Source organism: Pseudophryne corroboree, chromosome 1 (assembly GCF_028390025.1).
Source record: "Pseudophryne corroboree isolate aPseCor3 chromosome 1, aPseCor3.hap2, whole genome shotgun sequence".
Taxonomy (NCBI): Eukaryota; Metazoa; Chordata; class Amphibia; order Anura; family Myobatrachidae; genus Pseudophryne; species Pseudophryne corroboree.
The window spans coordinates 459,809,406-459,828,466 of record NC_086444.1 but is presented as its reverse complement, the minus strand read 5'-3'; the positions used below and the strand labels follow the sequence as shown (position 1 = coordinate 459,828,466).

Below are 19,061 nucleotides of genomic sequence, written 5' to 3'. Positions count from 1 at the left end.
AGAGGTAGGTACAGCAGTGGCCTTCCGTACTGCTATAAGTATATATATAGTATACTGGTGGACACTGTCAGCAAACTGCAAAACTGTCTAAAATGCACCACAGGTATAGAATGTAGATGGATAGTATACTTAATGGATGACAAGTGACGACACAGAGGTAGGTACACAGCAGTGGCCTACCGTACTGCTATATATAGTATACTGGTGGACACTGTCAGCAAACTGCTAAACTAGTCTAAAAAAATGCACCACAGGTATACAATGTAGATGGATAGTATACTTAATGGATGACGAGTGACGACACAGAGATAGGTACAGCAGTGGCCTACCGTACTGCTATATATAGTATACTGGTGGACACTGTCAGCAAACTGCTAAACTAGTCTAAAAAAATGCACCACAGGTATACAATGTAGATGGATAGTATACTTAATGGATGACAAGTGACGACACAGAGGTAGGTACAGCAGTGGCCTACCGTACTGCTATATATAGTATACTGGTGGACACTGTCAGGAAACTGCTAAACTAGTCTAAAATGCACCACAGGTATACAATGTAGATGGATAGTATACTTAATGGATGACGAGTGACGACACAGAGGTAGGTACAGCAGTGCACTCTGCACTGTACTACTCCTATATAATATTAATTATACTGGTGGTCCCCAGTCCCCACAATAAAGCAGCACATTGTGAGCACAGATATGGAGTGTTTTTCAGGCAGACAACGTATACTGGTGGTCACTGTCAGCAAAACTCTGCACTGTACTCCTGCTATAGCTGCTCCCCAGTCCCCACAATTAAGCAGTGTGAGCACTCAGCACAGATATATCATGCAGCACACTAAGCACAGATATGGTATGGAGCGTTTTTTTCAGGCAGAGAACGGATAAAAAAACTGGTGGTCACTTATCAGCAAAACTCTGCACTGTACTCCTAACAGCTGCTCCCCAATCCTCCCCACAATTAAGCAATAAAAAACAAACAAGAATCAACTGTCTTCTACAATAAACGGAGAGGACGCCAGCCACGTCCTCTCCCTATCATCTCCAATGCACGAGTGAAAATGGCGGCGACGCGCGGCTGCTTATATAGAATCCGAATCTCGCGAGAATCCGACAGCGGGATGATGACGTTCAGGCGCGCTCGGGTTAGCCGAGCCATACGGGAGAATCCGAGTATGGCTCGGACCCGTGTAAAAAGGGTAAAGTTCGGGGGGGTTCGGTTTCTCGGAAACCGAACCCGCTCATCACTACTTAAAATTGTTTACAAGAGCCAGTAATTATAAGAGTTTCAATACCATGAACTTGCAGATTGTCTGATAGTATTTAAGCAAACGTGATTACAATAGAATTAGTATACTATATTTTATGATTGTTGATTTATCTATTTAATTTTTTCTTTTAGTTTTTTAATTTTTGTATTTTAAACTGTTAGCCTGACGGTGTATTTACATGGTATTAAATAATCTGCTCCCAAGCACTGTTTTTTTCTATCTTATTTATTATCTAAATACATACAGTAGTAAAATGGCCTCACTTTCATATTGCTGTTAGCCTCTAGTGTGTAGGTTAGCTACTATCACCTATCTGTGCACCACTTTTGGGGATGGTCGATTACACCCCTTTGATGTTTTAAGTCTTCTGCAATTACAGGGTCTGTAATTTTATCTAATTAGCACATTGATCTGTCTCTCCCCTTTTTCCCTCATCTAAACACAGTTATCCAGTTTATGTATAAAATCGATGACCTATAGGTTATTGAGTAATTGTTCTGCTTTTGGGAAGGCCGGCTTCTACCATCAGTCATTTAAAAGAAATACAGGTTTAAAAGCTGAAAGAAAGAAGTATATAATTTCCTCTACATGGGGAGAATGTTTTCCTACACAAACGTTCCTCTCACAGTCACCTTAATCTCTTATTTGAAAACAGGGAAAGCAGCCCAGAAAAGATGGTCATCACACCACTCGCATCCCTGACATCTGCCCTTCTGCAGGCAAATCATTTTCTGAAAACACATTATTACAGATACAGACAACTATTCTGCTGATTACAGCCATCCATGTATTATGTGGGACAATTTGTTTCCAGATAATACATTTAATTTAACAAGATCCATATGTTACATTTATTTTGATCCCTTATCATTCTGGCCTACACAATTTTGCAAGAAACCATTGATTGCAGTGTGTAATCAAGTTGTGTAACTTGGATAGCTTGGATTGCTGAACAATTCTCAGAACTGTATCTTACACAACATTTATTTTGGTTCTGTGTTGCTATTTGTTTTCAAGGAACTGCAGCTTATGCAATAAAATATTTGTAACGTGTGAATCTTAGGAAACATTGCCCATTTTCATTTAGTTCTTGCTTTTTGTGGAAATTTGATGTGTAGCAAATCAGTGAAATCAGAGGGAGAAATTAGTAAATGCTATTAGCTTCCCTAATTATAGCCAATGACAAGTTTTATATGTGAGGTATGACCAATATTTGCACTGAAGCCTTACATGTTTGCCAATGTAGCTGTCACCAAAGTCAGCAAATTGTTGTCTTGCCCCTCTACACAGTAATTACACAGCAACTGCACATTAATGTCCTAAAGTACCATTTCATGGCTCGAAAAGCAAACACACAGGACATGGAATAGGAAGTGGCTCTAGAGGTGCATCAACAGTGTGAGCAGAATTCAGTGCCTCTTCTAGTCCCAGATAACCAGACTCGTTTTTTGTGTATATTTTGTTATTACTTATTTAATGATGAGAAAGTGTCCAAAGAAAACTGTGAGCAGTGCATAGATTCTACAACGCAATATACAGTGATGCTTCCAATAAAGCTCTTGATAGGCATATCCAAAGAAAGAAGAGGCAGTAGAAAAAACATGGTTTAATTTTTCTACATCTCTATAAAGATACATTTACGGTTTGTGGCCAGATTTTTAAATGTGAATAATAGCAGCTAAGTTTGGTGAACATGGTGCGCTCCTGGGTGTTACAGTTACATACAGTAGACTCAAGCTAAAATATGCTATACGTTACCTTATAATATATATTCTTATCAGTATACAGCCATTTCCACTCAGCCTCTAAGGGTTGATATTTTCATGTCTGGGTTTATTTCCAAGGCCACTTTGCAACCCCGCTCTTTACCAGTCAACAGTATCAATAGTTCTTAATCTGGGCAAGCTTGAGACATGTTCGACCAGTGTGGCCACCTTTAGTGGGCGCGCTGATGCAGTGCAGACCCACCCACACTTCCAGAGTCTGCACACTGCACATTGAAGCGGGGCGGGCCTGCCGGTGCCGCACATCCCCAGCCAGACCCAGCACAGCAGCTGCCAGCATCAGCATTACCCAGCATACGGGAAAGGAGGCTGGTATTGTGGGACAGACACTATCGGCAGAGTGAGTGAAAGTCAGGAAACAGATTCACAGCCACAAGTACTTTATTATTGCCACCGTTATGGCAAGCTAATCATGTATGAATTTTCCATTATGCCATTGTGGGCATTATGTGTAAGGGGAACTACTACTGTATGGGCATAATGTGTAAGGGGCACTAATTATTATTTATTACCAGTTATTTATATAGCGCACACATATTCCACAGTGCTTTACATGAAATATTTTGCCATTCACATCATTAGTCCCTGCTCTAGTGGAGCTTTTCAACCGATATTCCCTACCACATTGACATGCACACACATTTACGCTAGGGTTCATTTGTGTTGGGAGCCAATTAACCTACCATAATATTTTATGATTGTGGGAGGAAACCGGAGCATCCCAAGGAAACCCACACAAGCACAGAAATATACAGTTAGGGCCATGGTGGGAATCAAACCCATGACCTTAGTGCTGTGAGGCAGTAATGCTAACCAGTACACCATCTGTGCTGCCACAACTAATACTGTGTAAGGGGCACTACTACTGTGTGGGCATAATGTGTACAGGGCACTACTACTGTGTGGGCATACTATGTAAGGGCCACTACTACTGTGTACATAATGTGTAAGGGGCACTGAACTGTATGGGCATAGTGTGTATAATGTGTAAGGGGCACTACTACTGTCTGGGCGTGATGTGTAAAAGGCACTACTACTGTGTTGGCATAATGATTAAGTGGCACTACTGTGTGGCATAATATAGATAAGGAATACTACTGTGCAGGCATAATGTGCAATGAGCACTTTTATGTGGATGTAATATGTATTGGCACTACTACTGTGTGGACATAACGTACAAGGACAACCAACTGCCTCACTCTCTGCCTCTCCTTTGTATCAATATTTCCCCATGATCTCTCTCCTGTAACACTGTCACCCTCTGCCTCTCTTATACCCCTTTTCTACCACTGTAGCACGGGTCCCGTGCTACAGCCCACTTCAGTCAGCGCTCACCAACCCGGATATTGCCGGGGTGGTGATGCGGCTAGTGACGCGGCAGGGGCGGCGCTGAGAGATTACATCATCTCCCAGCGCCACCCTCCCATACACTGTGAACGGGAGCCGTGTCGCCTCGACACAGCTCCCGTTCACACTACACAGCTTACCGGGTTGAACACGTGTTCAACCCGGCAAGCTACCCGGGTAGGATTCCCGGATCACTTGATCCGGGAATTTGCCGGGGGACCCTTTTCCACTAGGAAAAAACATGGGTAAATGCGCGCCCCCGCGCATTTACCCATGTTTTAAAAAGCTAGTGGAAAAGGGGTATAAGACAATGTACTCCCCAAACCCCCCCCCCCCCCCCCCTTCCCCCTTCATACGGATATGGCATTCTGTTTGAGGCCATGCTACTTACAGCAAAACCACACCCTTGCTGTGAGAACATTACCACTTTTTCAAGAGTGTACAAACCCCACCACAGACACATATTGGGGAGGGGAGCTCCAAAAAATGATTGCACAGAGTGCCAGAAGGCCTGTAGCCAACCCTGTTCTTATTATTTATAAGAAGAAAAAATGATCAAGTGGGGTTTCTTTTGTGCTGGCAGGCATACTTAGGAAAAACATGTCAGAGCAGTTCTCATCTGTGCTACCTGGTTAATCTGCTATTTAAGCAAAACTGCACAAACTAGGCCAGCAGTTTGGGACTTCCCTAAATGCAAGTCCAGAACAAAACCATATGTAGTAGCCCAAATAAAATGACCAGATTATGATAATACTATTGTTACATTAAATAAATATACCTGTTGAAATGAAAATGACACTTATTTACAATATAGTCAAGTATACTATCGAAATTGATAAACTGAAAACAAATTATAACAATGCTGCCAATAATTAACCAGAAAAAGATCAGTTTATAAAGATTATTGTTGAATAGAATCCTAATAATTTGTATTGTACTTGTGGAGCGGATGGTGATAATCAGGGACGTGCAGTCAGGGGAGGCAGGGGAGGCAATGCCTCCCCTGTCATTAATGAGTAAAATAATACAAAGAAGATACTTATGACACATGTTCTGTGTCATAAGTATCTGGTTTACTCTTTATATTATTTTAATCAATGTTACCCTCCAATAAACAGTCTTAAATGTGCTTCGGAGGCACCGCTGCCGGTGCCTCCCGCAGTCCATGTGAAAGGGCCGGAAGAATGGGAGGGTGGGGAGGCGGGGCCAAGCATTGGGCAGTGAAAGCCCATTAAGAAAAGCAGCAGAAGCGGCACCTAATAGCAGTGCCGCTTTGACAGGGGCGTGCTTTCAGCTCATATGAATGCACACCCCTGTCAATGTTATTGGGCAGTGGGCAGGGCCTCGGAAATGTAGTTTCCTTCCCCCCTTCCCCTGTGTGTCTCCCGCTGTTTGTAGTGCAGGCAGTGAGATCAGGTCACTGCACTCCCCCCGCTCACGCTTGCCGCCGATCAAGACGTTCTCCCCCCCCCCCCCGCAGGCACCAGGTCAGGATGAGGATGACAGCTGCTGTGTTGATGGGACTGAGGAGCGGGACACGGCGGGAGCGCTATCCACACTTGCTCTGGCAGCGCAAATACAGATAGCCGGAGCAAGTGTGAATAGAGCTCCCGCCGTGTCCCGCTCCTCAGTCCCATCAACACAGCAGCTGTCATCCTCATCCTGACATGGGGGGGCGGGGGGGACACCACACGACAGTGACCGGCAGCAGCAGTCCACGGAGGGAGCCAAGACGGCTGGGCGCTTTGGGGAGCAGTCGGGGCTCTATTAGGGCATGTGGGGGCCCAGAGGTAACAAAGTTGTGGAGGCCCTCACTAATCACACACAGCCCCCCCACCATACACACACATCCACATCCGCAGCAGGGGCACACAGCACCCCCATCCACACCCACAGCAGGGACACACAGCAACCCCCCCACACACACAGCAGGGACACACAGCAACCCCCCCACACACACTGCAGGGACAAACAGCAACCCCCCCACACACACAGCAGGGACACACAGCACTCCCCTCCCCCCCCAAACACACCTGTGTACATACACACAGCAGGGGCACACAGCTCCAACACTGCGAGCATGGGGTCCGTCACCTCACAGTGAGAAGGGAGACAGGGCGGCCATTGCGGATTGAGAGGGGGGGGCAGTGACTCACTTACATCAACGGGCAGGAGCATAGAGGGTTGGGTCAGCCAGGTGCTTCCAGCATGTGGACAGACAGTGATAATCCGCGGGCAGCGGGGCACATCCTCCTGGACGGAGGGAGTCATGTCTTCAGAGGTGAGCCACGATGGCGGCGGGAGTAGTGTGTCCGCCAGGATATGCCGTTCTTCTAGTGACGGTCACACCCCAATTGTCACTATAAGGCTGTGTAACTGTGCTCAGCGCCAGGAGCAGGAGTCCCGCCCTCCATTGTAGGGTATCGCAGGGCACCACTACCCTCTTTGCTATGCGGCTTTGGAGTACTCCAGTTTAAATAGCAGAGTGTGGGGGCCCTTAATGTGTGGGGGCTCCTGTCGCACCTCCTATAATCCGGCCCTGGGAGCAGTGTCCATGGAGGGAACGACAGCAACCGGGACCCGAGAGCTACAGGGAGCAGGTGAGATTGTTGTTTAACTTAGCGAGCGAGTACCTTTCACTACCAACCTGCCCCCCTGCTCCGCACGACTGCTCCCATCAAGACCCCTGTGCTCCGCACCACAGCTCCCATCATGACCCCTGTTCTCAGCACCACAGCACCCATCCTGCCCTCCATGCTCCGCATCATCGGCAGGACTCAGCGAACATTATGGCTGCAGTGCCTCACCAGACACTGACCTCACCGCACGCCACTGGTGATAATCACAATCAAACTGGTTTGTTAAAAGCAAAATGATATTCCCTCTGACCAGCACATTAATACTGAAAGCTATCATAGTTGTATAGATAATAAATAGCAGTGTGCTTGGATTTTACTCTTCATTCAGGTATATGCAGCTAAAATACTAATATAAAATGGTGGTTGCTCAAATCAATGTAATGGTCCTCCACATGTGCTTGAAAGGGAGGGCTTAATCTAGACAAGAAAAAATAAGAATTTACTCACCGGTAATTCTATTTCTCGTAGTCCGTAGTGGATGCTGGGTACTCCGTAAGGACCATGGGGTATAGACGGGCTCCGCAGGAGACTGAGCACTCTTAAAAGAAAGATTAGGTACTATATCTGGTGTGCACTGGCTCCTCCCTCTATGCCCCTCCTCCAGACCTCAGTTAGGGAAACTGTGCCCGGAAGAGCTGACATTACTAGGAAAGGATTTGGAATCCAGGGTAAGACTCATACCTGCCACACCAATCACACCGTACAACTCGTGATAACTATACCCAGTTAACAGTATGAACAATAACTGAGCCTCTCTCAACAGATGGCTCATACAATAACCCTTTAGTTAAGCAATAACTATATACATGTATTGCAGAGAGTCCGCACTTGGGACGGGCTCCCAGCATCCACTACGGACTACGAGAAATAGAATTACCGGTGAGTAAATTCTTATTTTCCAAAATACCGTTTTGTACGTATAAACAACCGCCCCACACCACCGTGTTTGGACAGGTGTATATACCCTTAGACGCTGGTATCTACCAGAATGATGGAGATTAAATAATAGTGCGGACTGCTGCTCCTAATTATAAGGATAATTGCAATCCTTATATAGGACAAAGAAAAACACACTCACTACAGGGATATAACCCCCTGTAGAAAATCAGGAGCCCGGAAGAGCTGACACAATAAGGAAGGATTTTGAATCCCGGGTAAGACTCATACCAGCCACACCAATCACACCGTATAACTCGTGATACTATACCCAGTTAACAGTATGAAATATATAACTGAGCCTCTCAACAGATGGCTCAACAATAACCCTTTAGTTAGGCAATAACTATAAACAAGTATTGCAGACAATCCGCACTTGGGATGGGCGCCCAGCATCCACTACGGACTACGAGAAATAGATTTACCGGTGAGTAAATTCTTATTTTCTCTGACGTCCTAGTGGATGCTGGGTACTCCGTAAGGACCATGGGGATGATACCAAAGCTCCCAAACGGGCGGGAGTGTGCGGATGACTCTGCAGCACCGAATGAGCAAACTCAAGGTCCTCCTCAGCCAGGGTATCAAACTTGTAGAATTTTGCAAAAGTGTTTGAACCCGACCAAGTAGCAGCTCGGCAAAGTTGTAAAGCCGAGACCCCTCGAGCAGCCGCCCAAGAAGAGCCCACCTTCCTCATGGAATGGGCTTTTACTGATTTAGGATGCGGCAGTCCAGCCGCAGAATGTGCAAGCTGAATCGTGCTACAGATCCAGCGAGCAATAGTCTGCTTTGAAGCAGGAGCACCCAGCTTGTTGGGTGCATGCAGGATAAATAGCGAGTCAGTTTTTCTGACTAGCCGTCCTGGAAACATAAAGTTTCAGGGCCCGGACTACGTCCAGCAACTTGGAATCCTCCAAGTCCCTAGTAGCCGCAGGCACCACAATAGGTTGGTTCAAATGAAACGATGATACCACCTTAGGGAGAAATTGGGGACGAGTCCTCCATTCTGCCCTTTCCGTATGGAAGATCAGATATGGGCTTTTACATGACAAAGCCGCCAATTCTGACACACGTATAGTCCAAGCTAAGGCCAAAAGCATGACCACTTTCCACGTGAGATATTTTAGCTCCACGGTCTTAAGTGGCTCAAACCAGTGGGATTTTAGGAATCCAACACACGTTAAGATCCCAAGGTGCCACTGGAGACACAAAAGGGGCTGAATGTGCAGCACCCCTGTAACAACGTCCGAACTTCAGGCAGTGAAGCCAGTTCTTTTTGAGAGAGAAAAAGGGATATGGCCGAAATCTTGGCCTTTATGGATCCTAATTTTAGGCCCATAGTCACTCCTGACTGTAGGAAGTGCAGGAATCGACCCCCCTGGAATTCCTCTGTAGGGCCTTCCCGGCCACACACCAAGCAACCTATTTTCGCCATATACAGTGAAAAAGTCTTGCTGTCACGTCTTTCCTAGCCTTTATCAGCGTAGGAATAACTGCATCCGGAATGCCCTTTTCCGCTAGGATCCGGCGTTCAACCGCCATGCCGTCCAACGCAGCCGCGGTAAGTCTTGGATCAGACAGGGTCTCTGTTGCAACATGTCCTGACTGAGAGGCAGAGGCCATGGGTCCTCTGAGAGCATTTCTTGCAGTTCCGGGTACCGAGTCCTTCTTGGCCAATCCGGAGCAAAGAATATTGTTCACACTCCTCCGTTTATTACAATTCTCAGCCCTTGGGTCTGAGAGGAAGAGGAGGGAATATATAGACCGACTGGAACACCCACGGTGTTACTAGTGCGACCACAGCTATCGCCTGAGAGTCCCTTGACCCAGCGTAAAAGCTTTTTTATCTTTTTATTGAGGTGGGACGCCATGTAGTCCACCTGAGGCAGTTTCCATCAATTTGCAAAACTGCGTGAAGACTTCCTGATGAAGTCACCACTTTCCCGGGTGGAGGTCGTGTCCACTCCCGGAATGAACACTGCTGACAGTGCGCTTACTTGATTCTCCGCCCAGCGAAGAATTCTGGTGGCTTCTACCCTCGCCACCCTGCTCCTTGTGCCACCCTGGCGGTTTACATGAGCCCCTGCGGTCTGACTGGATCAGAACCGGTTGGTCGCGAAGCAGGAACTCCGCTTGACTTAGGGCGTTGTATATGGCCCTTAGTTCCAGGATATTGATGTGAAGGCAAGTCTGTTGGCTTGACCACAAACCTTGGAATTTTCTTCCCTGTGTAACTGCCCCCCACCCTCGGAGGCTTGCATCCGTGGTCACCAGGACCCAGTCCTGAATGCCGAATCTGCGGCCCTCCAGAAGGTGAGCACTCCGCAGCCACCACAGGAGAGACACCCTGGCCCTGGGGGATAGGGTGATTAGCCGATGCATCTGAAGATGTGATCCGGACCACTTGTCCAGTAAGTTCCATTGTCCTTGCATGGAACCAGCCGAAGGGGATGGCCTCGTATGATGCCATCATCCTTCCCAGGACTCGAGTGCAGTGAAGCACTGACACCTGTTTTGGTTTTCAATAGATTCCTGACCAGTGTAATGAGCTCCTGAGCTCTCTCTATCGGGAGATAAACCCTCTTCTGGTCTGTGTCTAGGATCATGCCTAGGCGAGGCAGATGAGCTGTAGGAACCAACTGCGACTTCGGAATATAGAGAATCCAGTCGTGTTGCTGTTTCACTTCTAGAGAAGGTGATACGCTGTCCAGCAACTGCTCTCTTGATCTCGCTTTTATGAGGAGATCATCCAAGTATGTGATAATAGTGACACCTTGCTTCCGCAGGAGCACCATCATATCCGCCATTACCTTGGTGAAATTGGTAATGACATTCCCGTACCGCAATTCTGAGGTACGCCTGATGAGGTGGATAAATGGGGACACGAAGGTATGCATCCCTTATGTCCCGATTCATTTCAGGCTTGCAATGACCGCTCTTAGCGATTCCATCTTGAACCTGAACCTTTTCAGGTATATGTTCAGGGATTTTAATTCAATATGGGTCTAACCGAACCGTCTGGTTTCGGGATTATAACATGGTCGAATAATAACACCCTCTTGTTGAAGGAGGGGACCCTTGACCACCACCTGTTGAAGATACAATTTACGAATTGCAGTTAACACTGGCTCCCTCTCTTGGGGGGAAGCCCGCCGGGTCCTCGGTGAGGGGGCATCTTCTCACAGTCCAGCCTGTATCCCTGCGATACAATTTCTATTGCCCAGGGATCTAACAGGGAGTGAACCCACTTGTGGCTGAACTTACGAAGGCATGTCCCCACCGGGCCTAGCTCCGCCTGTGGAGCCCCAGCGACATGCAGTGGATTTTTGTAGAGGCCGGGGAGGACTTCTGTTCCTGGGGACTAGCTGTGTTGTACAGCTTCTTTCCTCTGCCCCCGGCTCTGACAAGAAAGGACGCACCTCAGACTTTCTTGTTTCTTTATTCGAAAAGCTGCATTTAATAATGTCGTGCTTTCCTAGGCTGTGCAGGAATATAAGGCAAAATATCAGAATTACCAGCTATAGCTGTGGAGACCAGGCCAGAGAACCTTTCTCCACACAATCCTCAGCCTTCCATATGCCTCTTAAGTCGGCATCATCTGTCCAATGTATATTCTACAGGACACGTCAAGCAGAAATCGACCTAGCTTTTGTCTCTAGGACCCAGTATACTCATGTCCCTTTGGGCATGCTTTATAATTATATGTCTATCACTTAAGACAGCATCTTAAAATATTTATATGCATACTAGGGTCTCAATCTCTGCTGATAAGGTACCTGTCCACGCTGCCACAGCGCTATAAACCCATGCCGACACAATAGCCGGTCTGGGTAGTATACTAGAATGTGCACACTATCTGCAGGATCCCTGAGAATAGCTAGTGCAAACAGGACACCCAAGGGGAAGATTCTAAACACATCCTGGCCCTAGTGGGGAAAGGATACAGCCTGAGAATTCTCTTGTGGGAAGCTGCCGTCTCTTGTCTGGAGATTCCCGCTCTTTTTCCTCATGAGAGGAGGGAAATTTACCTCAGCATTCTTCCCCTTAACATGTGTACTCTTGTGTCAGGGACAGATGAGTCATCAGTGATATGCAAATCATCTTTTATTCCAATAATCAAATATTGAATATCTTTTAGCCCTCTTGGCTGTAACTTTGCATTATCGTAGTCGACAGTGGAGTTAAACTCCGTGTCGATACTTTGTTATTTTGGATAGTGAACATAGAGAGACTCTGAAGGACTTTGTGACGTAGGGACAGACCAGGGTAGATTTCCTTTCTGTTCCCTAACCTTTTGTGCAATAATTTTACCTCAGCACTTACACATATCCAAACAGGTGTCGGCGTTGTTGACGGAGACACCCTCCCACACACATATCCGCTCTATCACCTCCTTAGAGGAGCCTTTTACCTCAGACATGTCGACACGCGCGTACCGACACACCACACACACAGGGGATGCTCTATTTGAAGACCGTTCCCCCACCAGGCCCTTTGGAGAGACAGAGAGAGAGTATGCCAGCACACACCACAGCGCTATATAATACAGGGATGTACACTATACTGAGTGATTTTTCCCCTATAGCAGCTTATATACACAGTTTTGCGCCTAAATTTATGTGCCCCCCTCTCTTTTTTACCCTTTGTGTACCAGGATACTGCAGGGGAGAGCCTTGGGAGCTTCCTTCCAGCTGAGCTGTGAAGAGAAAAAGGCGCCGGTGTGCTGAGGAAGAAGGCCCGGCCCCCTCAGCGGCGGGCTTCTGTCCTTTTATGTACTTTAATGGCGGGGGTTAATGCACATATACAGTTTATCAGACTGTATTATGTGCTTTTCGCCAAGTAAGGTAATCTAATTGCTGCCCAGGGCGCCCCCCCCCCCCAGCGCCCTGCACCCATCAGTGACCGGAGTGTGTGGTGTGCTAAGGGAGCAATGGCGCACAGCTGCAGTGCTGTGCGCTACCTTAATGAAGACCGGAGTCTTCAGCCGCCGATTTTCAACTTCTCTTCGTTCTTCTGGCTCTGCAAGGGGGACGGCGGCGCGGCTCCGGGACCGGACGACCGAGGACTGGGCCTGTGTTCGATCCCTCTGGAGCTAATGGTGTCCAGTAGCCTTAGAAGCCCAAGCTAGCTGCAAGCAGGTAGGTTCGCTTCTCTCCCCTCAGTCCCACGTAGCAGTGAGTCTGTTGCCAGCAGATCTCACTGAAAATAAAAAACCTAACAAATACTTTCTTTTCTAGGAAGCTCAGGAGAGCCCCTAGGGTGCATCCAGCTCTGGCCGGGCACAGATACTAACTGAGGTCTGGAGGAGGGGCATAGAGGGAGGAGCCAGTGCACACCAGATATAGTACCTAATCTTTCTTTTAAGAGTGCCCAGTCTCCTGAGGAGCCCGTCTATACCCCATGGTCCTTACGGAGTACCCAGCATCCACTAGGACGTCAGAGAAAAAGGAGAAATATTCCCCCAGCACACTGCAAAGGCCTGCAATGAGATTTGAATGCTACATAATAACAGAAATACAGACATCTCAGTTTGCATAAACTGTATTTGCAAGAATAAAAATAAAATTTTAAGACTGGTGACTTAAATATATTTTTGCAAATATATGTAAACTGAGATCTCTGTATTTCTATTATCATGTAGTATTCAAATTGCTTTGCTAATGCGGTGTGCTGAAGGGATATTTTTCCTTATTTTTTCTTACCCTCTGGACTATATTAGAGTTAAATATCCTAAATTAAGAAGACTCAAGGGGGTTTATTTATAAAGCGGAGGATTATGAAATTTAAAAGGCAATGCTTTTACATGGTTAGGTCTTGCTAATAAGACAATACCCTTTTAAATACAGTAATCAGGCACAAACACAATCAGAAGCGCCCGTTTTTACAAACTGATGCTTTGTAAATCAACCCCAAGCAACAACAAATAAAAATTTGGTGCCCCCCATTGGCTTGAAGACGCTTTAGGGCAGTAATGTGCATGCACACCTCCCAACATTTAGAGAAGTAAAATATGGACAAATAAGCCCTGCTGAATCTGCCCAAAAACTAACAAAATTACACCTTTATCCATCTACTCTGCAGTGTATTTCTGCAAATTGAAGGGGACCTATAACAAAATCTGAAAGTTGCCTTATGAAAGCTGCCAGCACAAAAGTAAGTTAATACTCCATAGCCAATTCAGTGGTAGATATGGTCAATGCAACTTGCAATGATAACTGTGATTTACTGTTCCACCTGGTACTTTAAAACCAGGAAATCACAGGTGCTGACTGAATGGGCTCACCTAAAATGGTGGTGCCCAGCATGGAATTCTGCAAGATAGCCACCAAAGAGACACTAGAGCCAGCCCTGCTCTCTCTGGGATTGGACCAGGGAGCACTGACGTAAATAGAGGAGGGGCCTGTGCAGAGCTGTCGCTGGTGGGAAAAAACGATAAAAGACCCTATCTTTGCAACTAAAAAAAGTCCCCAGAGCAAGAGACAGTTGGAGAAGCCAAGAAGCTGACTGCAGTAGCACCAACAGTCTTGCCTGGGAGAGTGGTTATATTAGACATACCGCTGAGGAGCAGATCTCCAGGAAGATACAACCTTGTAGTGACTGCAGAGGAGAGTGTAGTACCTGAGAGAGAGAGAGACAGCACAAGGTTCATCCAACTGGGTGAACAACATTTCAAGCAAGTTAATAATTACTATAACAGTTGATCCACGCATTATGATTGAGATAGACTTTAATGCATTAGTGTACTGAAAGTGAGAGACTTTAAATTGTTGAAGAGACATTTACCTAACTACTACTACTGAGAAGTAGTGTACAGTGGCCCTCATTCCGAGTCGTTTGCTCGGTAATTTTCTTCGCATCGCAGTGAAATTCCGCTTAGTACGCATGCGCAATATTCGCACTGCGACTGCGCCAAGTAATTTTACAATGAAGATAGTATTTTTACTCACGGCTTTTACTTCGCTCTGGCGAACGTAGTGTGATTGACAGGAAATGGGTGTTACTGGGCGGAAACACAGCGTTTTCGGGGCGTGTGGATAAAAACGCTACCGTTTCCGGAAAAAACGCAGGAGTGGCCGGAGAAACGGGGGAGTGTCTGGGCGAACGCTGGGTGTGTTTATGACGTCAAACCAGGAACGACAAGCACTGAACTGAACGCAGATGCCGAGTAAGTCTGAAGCTACTCTGAAACTGCTAAGTAGTTTGTAATCGCAATATTGCGAATACATCGGTCGCAATTTTAAGAAGCTAAGATACACTCCCAGTAGGCGTAGGCTTAGCGTGAGCAACTCTGCTAAATTCGCCTTGCGAGCGATCAACTCGGAATGAGGGCCAGTGTTACTACAGATGCTACAACAGAAATGTGCTTGTTGTATTTTCTGATTGCCTTCTGAGTAGAGATGAGCGGGTTCGGTTCTCAGAGAACCAAACCCTACCGGACTTAACGTCACGAGCCCGGATCCAAGTCAGACTCGGGTTTTCCCAACTGACTCGAAAACCAGAACGAGTCAAAACGTCATCATACCGCTGTCAGATTCTCGCGGGGTTTGGATTCCATATAAGGAGCTGCGCGTCCCCGCCATTTTCACTCCGGCATTGGAGAGTGTAGAGAGAGGACATGTCTCCATCCTCAGTGTCCGTGTCTTGTGCTGCATCTGTCCAGTCACAGTGGTTGTGTCCTCTGCTGCCATATGTCCAATGCTGCTGTATAAGTACAGTCCAGTGGTGCTGTGTTGTGCTGCATCAGTCCAGTGGTGGTGTGTTGTGCTGCATCAGTCCAGTCACAGTGGTGTTGTCCTCTGCTGCCATATGTCCAGTGCTGCTCTATAAGTCCAGTCCAGTGGTGCTGTGTTGTGCTGCATCAGTCCAGTCACAGTGGTGTTGTCCTCTGCTGCCATATGTCCAGTGCTGCTGTATAGTGTGCTCTGTTGTGCTGCATCAGTCCAGTGGTGGTGTGTTGTGCTGCATCAGTCCAGTCACAGTGGTGGTGCTCTCTGCTGCCATATGTCCAGTCCTGCTGTATAAGTCCAGTCCATTGCAGTGGTGCCGTGTTGTCCTGCATCAGTCCAGTGGTGGTGTCCTGCTGGCCTTCTGTATATGTCCAGTGGTACTGCTGTATATGTCCAGTGATCCTGCCGTATATATGTCCATTGATACTGCCGTATATGTCCAGCGGTACTGCCGTATAAATACAGTGATCTTGACGTATAATTCCAGTGATCCTGCTGTATAATTACAGTGATCCTGCCGTATAAGTCCAGTGATTCTGCCATATAATGACAGTGGTACTGGTGTATAAGTACAGTCCAGTGATACTGCCGTATATGTGCAGTGATACTGCCGTATATGTGCAGTGATACTGCCGTATATGTCCAGCCATGGGCGGATCCAGAAAAAAATGACAGGGGGGGCACCATGACTTGGGGGGTACTTTGTGCGCCAAAGGCAAGCACGCTCCTGGGAAAGTGGGTGTGGCCCACAATAATAAGCGTGGCTTCAAAGGGAATGCTGTATCCATGAGCTAGTGGGTGACAGGAATGGTAGACACGGAGACACAGTGGGTGACAGGGAAAAGTTGACATGGAGAGGGAGAGGGTGATGCTTTGAAGAGGGTAACAGGAGAGAGAGGCGGATGTCGAGATAGTGATGCAGGGGAAAGGCAGTGTGTGAAAGGAGAGGGTGGCAGGGAGAGGAAGTGGATGATGAGAGGGAGAAGGTGACGGCAGAGGCAGTAGGAGACAGGGAGAGGTAGTGGGTGACATTAAAAGGGTGACAGGGAGAGACAATGGATGACACCAGATAGAGGTTGACGGGGAGAGGCAGTGGATGATATATAGGGGGGCACTGGGCTGAATGGGAAATAGGCACTGGCATGGTGGGAAGGGGTGGCACTATGTTGGAGAAGGAGGTACACTGGGCTTAATAAGGGAGGGAATACCCAGGGCTGGTAGGGTGGGAGACATTGGGATGGGAGGTGGCCAGTGAGATGGTGGGGGACGCTAGGCAGGATGGGAAGGGGGCAGGAGGATCCCTGTGACTGAACTGGCAGGTAGGTTCTAGGTGGGGGGCAATGACATCGATGGGCGCAGTGGGCTGGTGGGGGGCACACAAAGAATTACCCCTACCCACTGATATACCACCCCTGTACGCCCACACTAACACTGTTGATGGCCCCCTGCTATGGAAACTGTTCCCTGGTACTGGCATTGAGAAGAGTGGACGGAAGGTACCAGGGGTAGGATGGGGAGCGGACCTTTACCTGATGTCAGATATGGAGATCTGGCTGCAGGCAGGGAGCAGCAGGATGCTGGCCGCAGTCACACTCTGCAGCCGGATGGCGGTAGGAGCTGGAGACCTGGGTGCAGGCATGGATCAAGACGTCGGCCACAGTCACAGCAGCAGGATGCCGGCCGCAGTCACATTCAGGACGGGCGGAGGAGCTGGAGATCCGCGTGCAGGCAGAGAGCAGGAAGCCGGCAGCACTCACAGCAGCAGGACGCGGACCGGACAGGGGGGGAATTCAGCGCAGTCTAGCAAAAGGACTGCACCATCTCCCCCCGTACTGCAGGGGCCGCCACCGCGGAGATTGGAGCGTCCCATTTTCCCCTTCACTGTGCTGCACTATCAATGAAAAAAAAATCTTCTTCTAAACGACAGGGCCCCCCCCCTGCCTTGGTGCCTTGGTGCGCCCCCCCCCTGGATCCGCCACTGTGTCCAGCGGTACTGCCGTATAATTCCAGTGATCCTGCCATATAATTCCAGTGATCCTGCCGTATAAGTCCAGTGATCCTGCCGTATAATTACAGTGGTACTGGCATGTAAGTCCAGTCCAGTGATACTGCTGTATATGTCCAGTGAATGTGATACTGCCATATATGTCCATTGATACTGCCATATATGTCCAGCGGTACTGCCGTATATGTCCAGTGATCCTGCCGTATAAGTCCAGTGATGCTGCCGTATAATTACAGTGGTACTGGTGTATAGGTACAGTACAGTGATACTGCCGTATATGTCCAGCGGTACTGCCGTATAAATCCAGTGATCCTGACGTATAATTACAGTGATCCTGCCGTATAAATACAGTGATCCTGCATATAAGTCCAGTGATTCTGTCATATAATGACAGTGGTACTGGTGTGTAAGTACAGTCCAGTGATACTGCCATATATGTCCAGTGATACTGCCGTATATGTCCAGTGATACTGCCGTATATGTCCAGCGGTACTGCCGTATAATTCCAGTGATCCTGCCGTATTATTCCAGTGATCCTGCCATATAATTCCAGTGATCCTGCCATATAATTCCAGTGATCCTGCCGTATAAGAAACATAGAAACATAGGGGTATATTTACTAAGCTCCCGATTTTGACCGAGATGCCGTTTTTTCTTCAAAGTGTCATCTCGGTTAATCTCGGTCATTTACTAAACACTAATCACGGCAGTGATGAGGGCATTCGTAATTTTTTGCAAGTTCAGGTAAAAAATTACGAATGAATACACCATCGGTCAAAACGCGGCTGTTTAAGTATGAATCTCGGTCATTTACTAAGAAGTGCAAAGCCAAAAAAGAACAAACACTGCCGTGAAAAATTACAACTCGTAAAAAAGTGCTTAAAAAAAACAGACCTTTTTTTTTTATTCGTGATTGGATAGGCATGCACGGATCCATGAGATCCGTGCATGTATATCAGTGGGAAGGGGTGGGAAAGTGCTTATTTTTTCAAAATAAATTGCGTGGGGTCCCCCCTCCTAAGCATAACCAGCCTCGGGCTCTTTGAGCCGATCCTGGTTGCAGAAATATGGGGGAAAAAATGACAGGGGTTCCCCCATATTTAAGCAACCAGCATCGGGCTCTGCGCCTGGTCCTGGTCCCAAAAATACGGGGGACAAAAAGAGTAGGGGTCCCCCGTATTTATAAAACCAGCACCGGGCTCCACTAGCTGGACAGATAATGCCACAGCCGGGGGTCACTTTTATACAGCGCCCTGCGGCCGTGGCATCAAAAATCCAACTAGTCACCCCTGGCCGGGGTACCCTGGGGGAGTGGGAACCCCTTCAATCAAGGGGTCCCCCCCCCCCA

At 47.5% G+C, this 19,061-nt stretch overlaps 1 protein-coding gene across 1 annotated transcript in view; it reads right to left on the bottom strand.

Annotated features, from left to right (window-relative positions):
• Nucleotides 1-19,061, bottom strand: part of LOC134980975 (uncharacterized) — a 65,559-nt gene that overhangs the window by 33,270 nt on the left and 13,228 nt on the right. Inside the window, exon 2 of the mRNA XM_063948070.1 lies at nucleotides 14,537-14,599. Within this exon, the coding sequence (XP_063804140.1) occupies nucleotides 14,537-14,599 (63 nt within the window). The remainder of the gene's footprint in view (nucleotides 1-14,536; nucleotides 14,600-19,061) is intronic.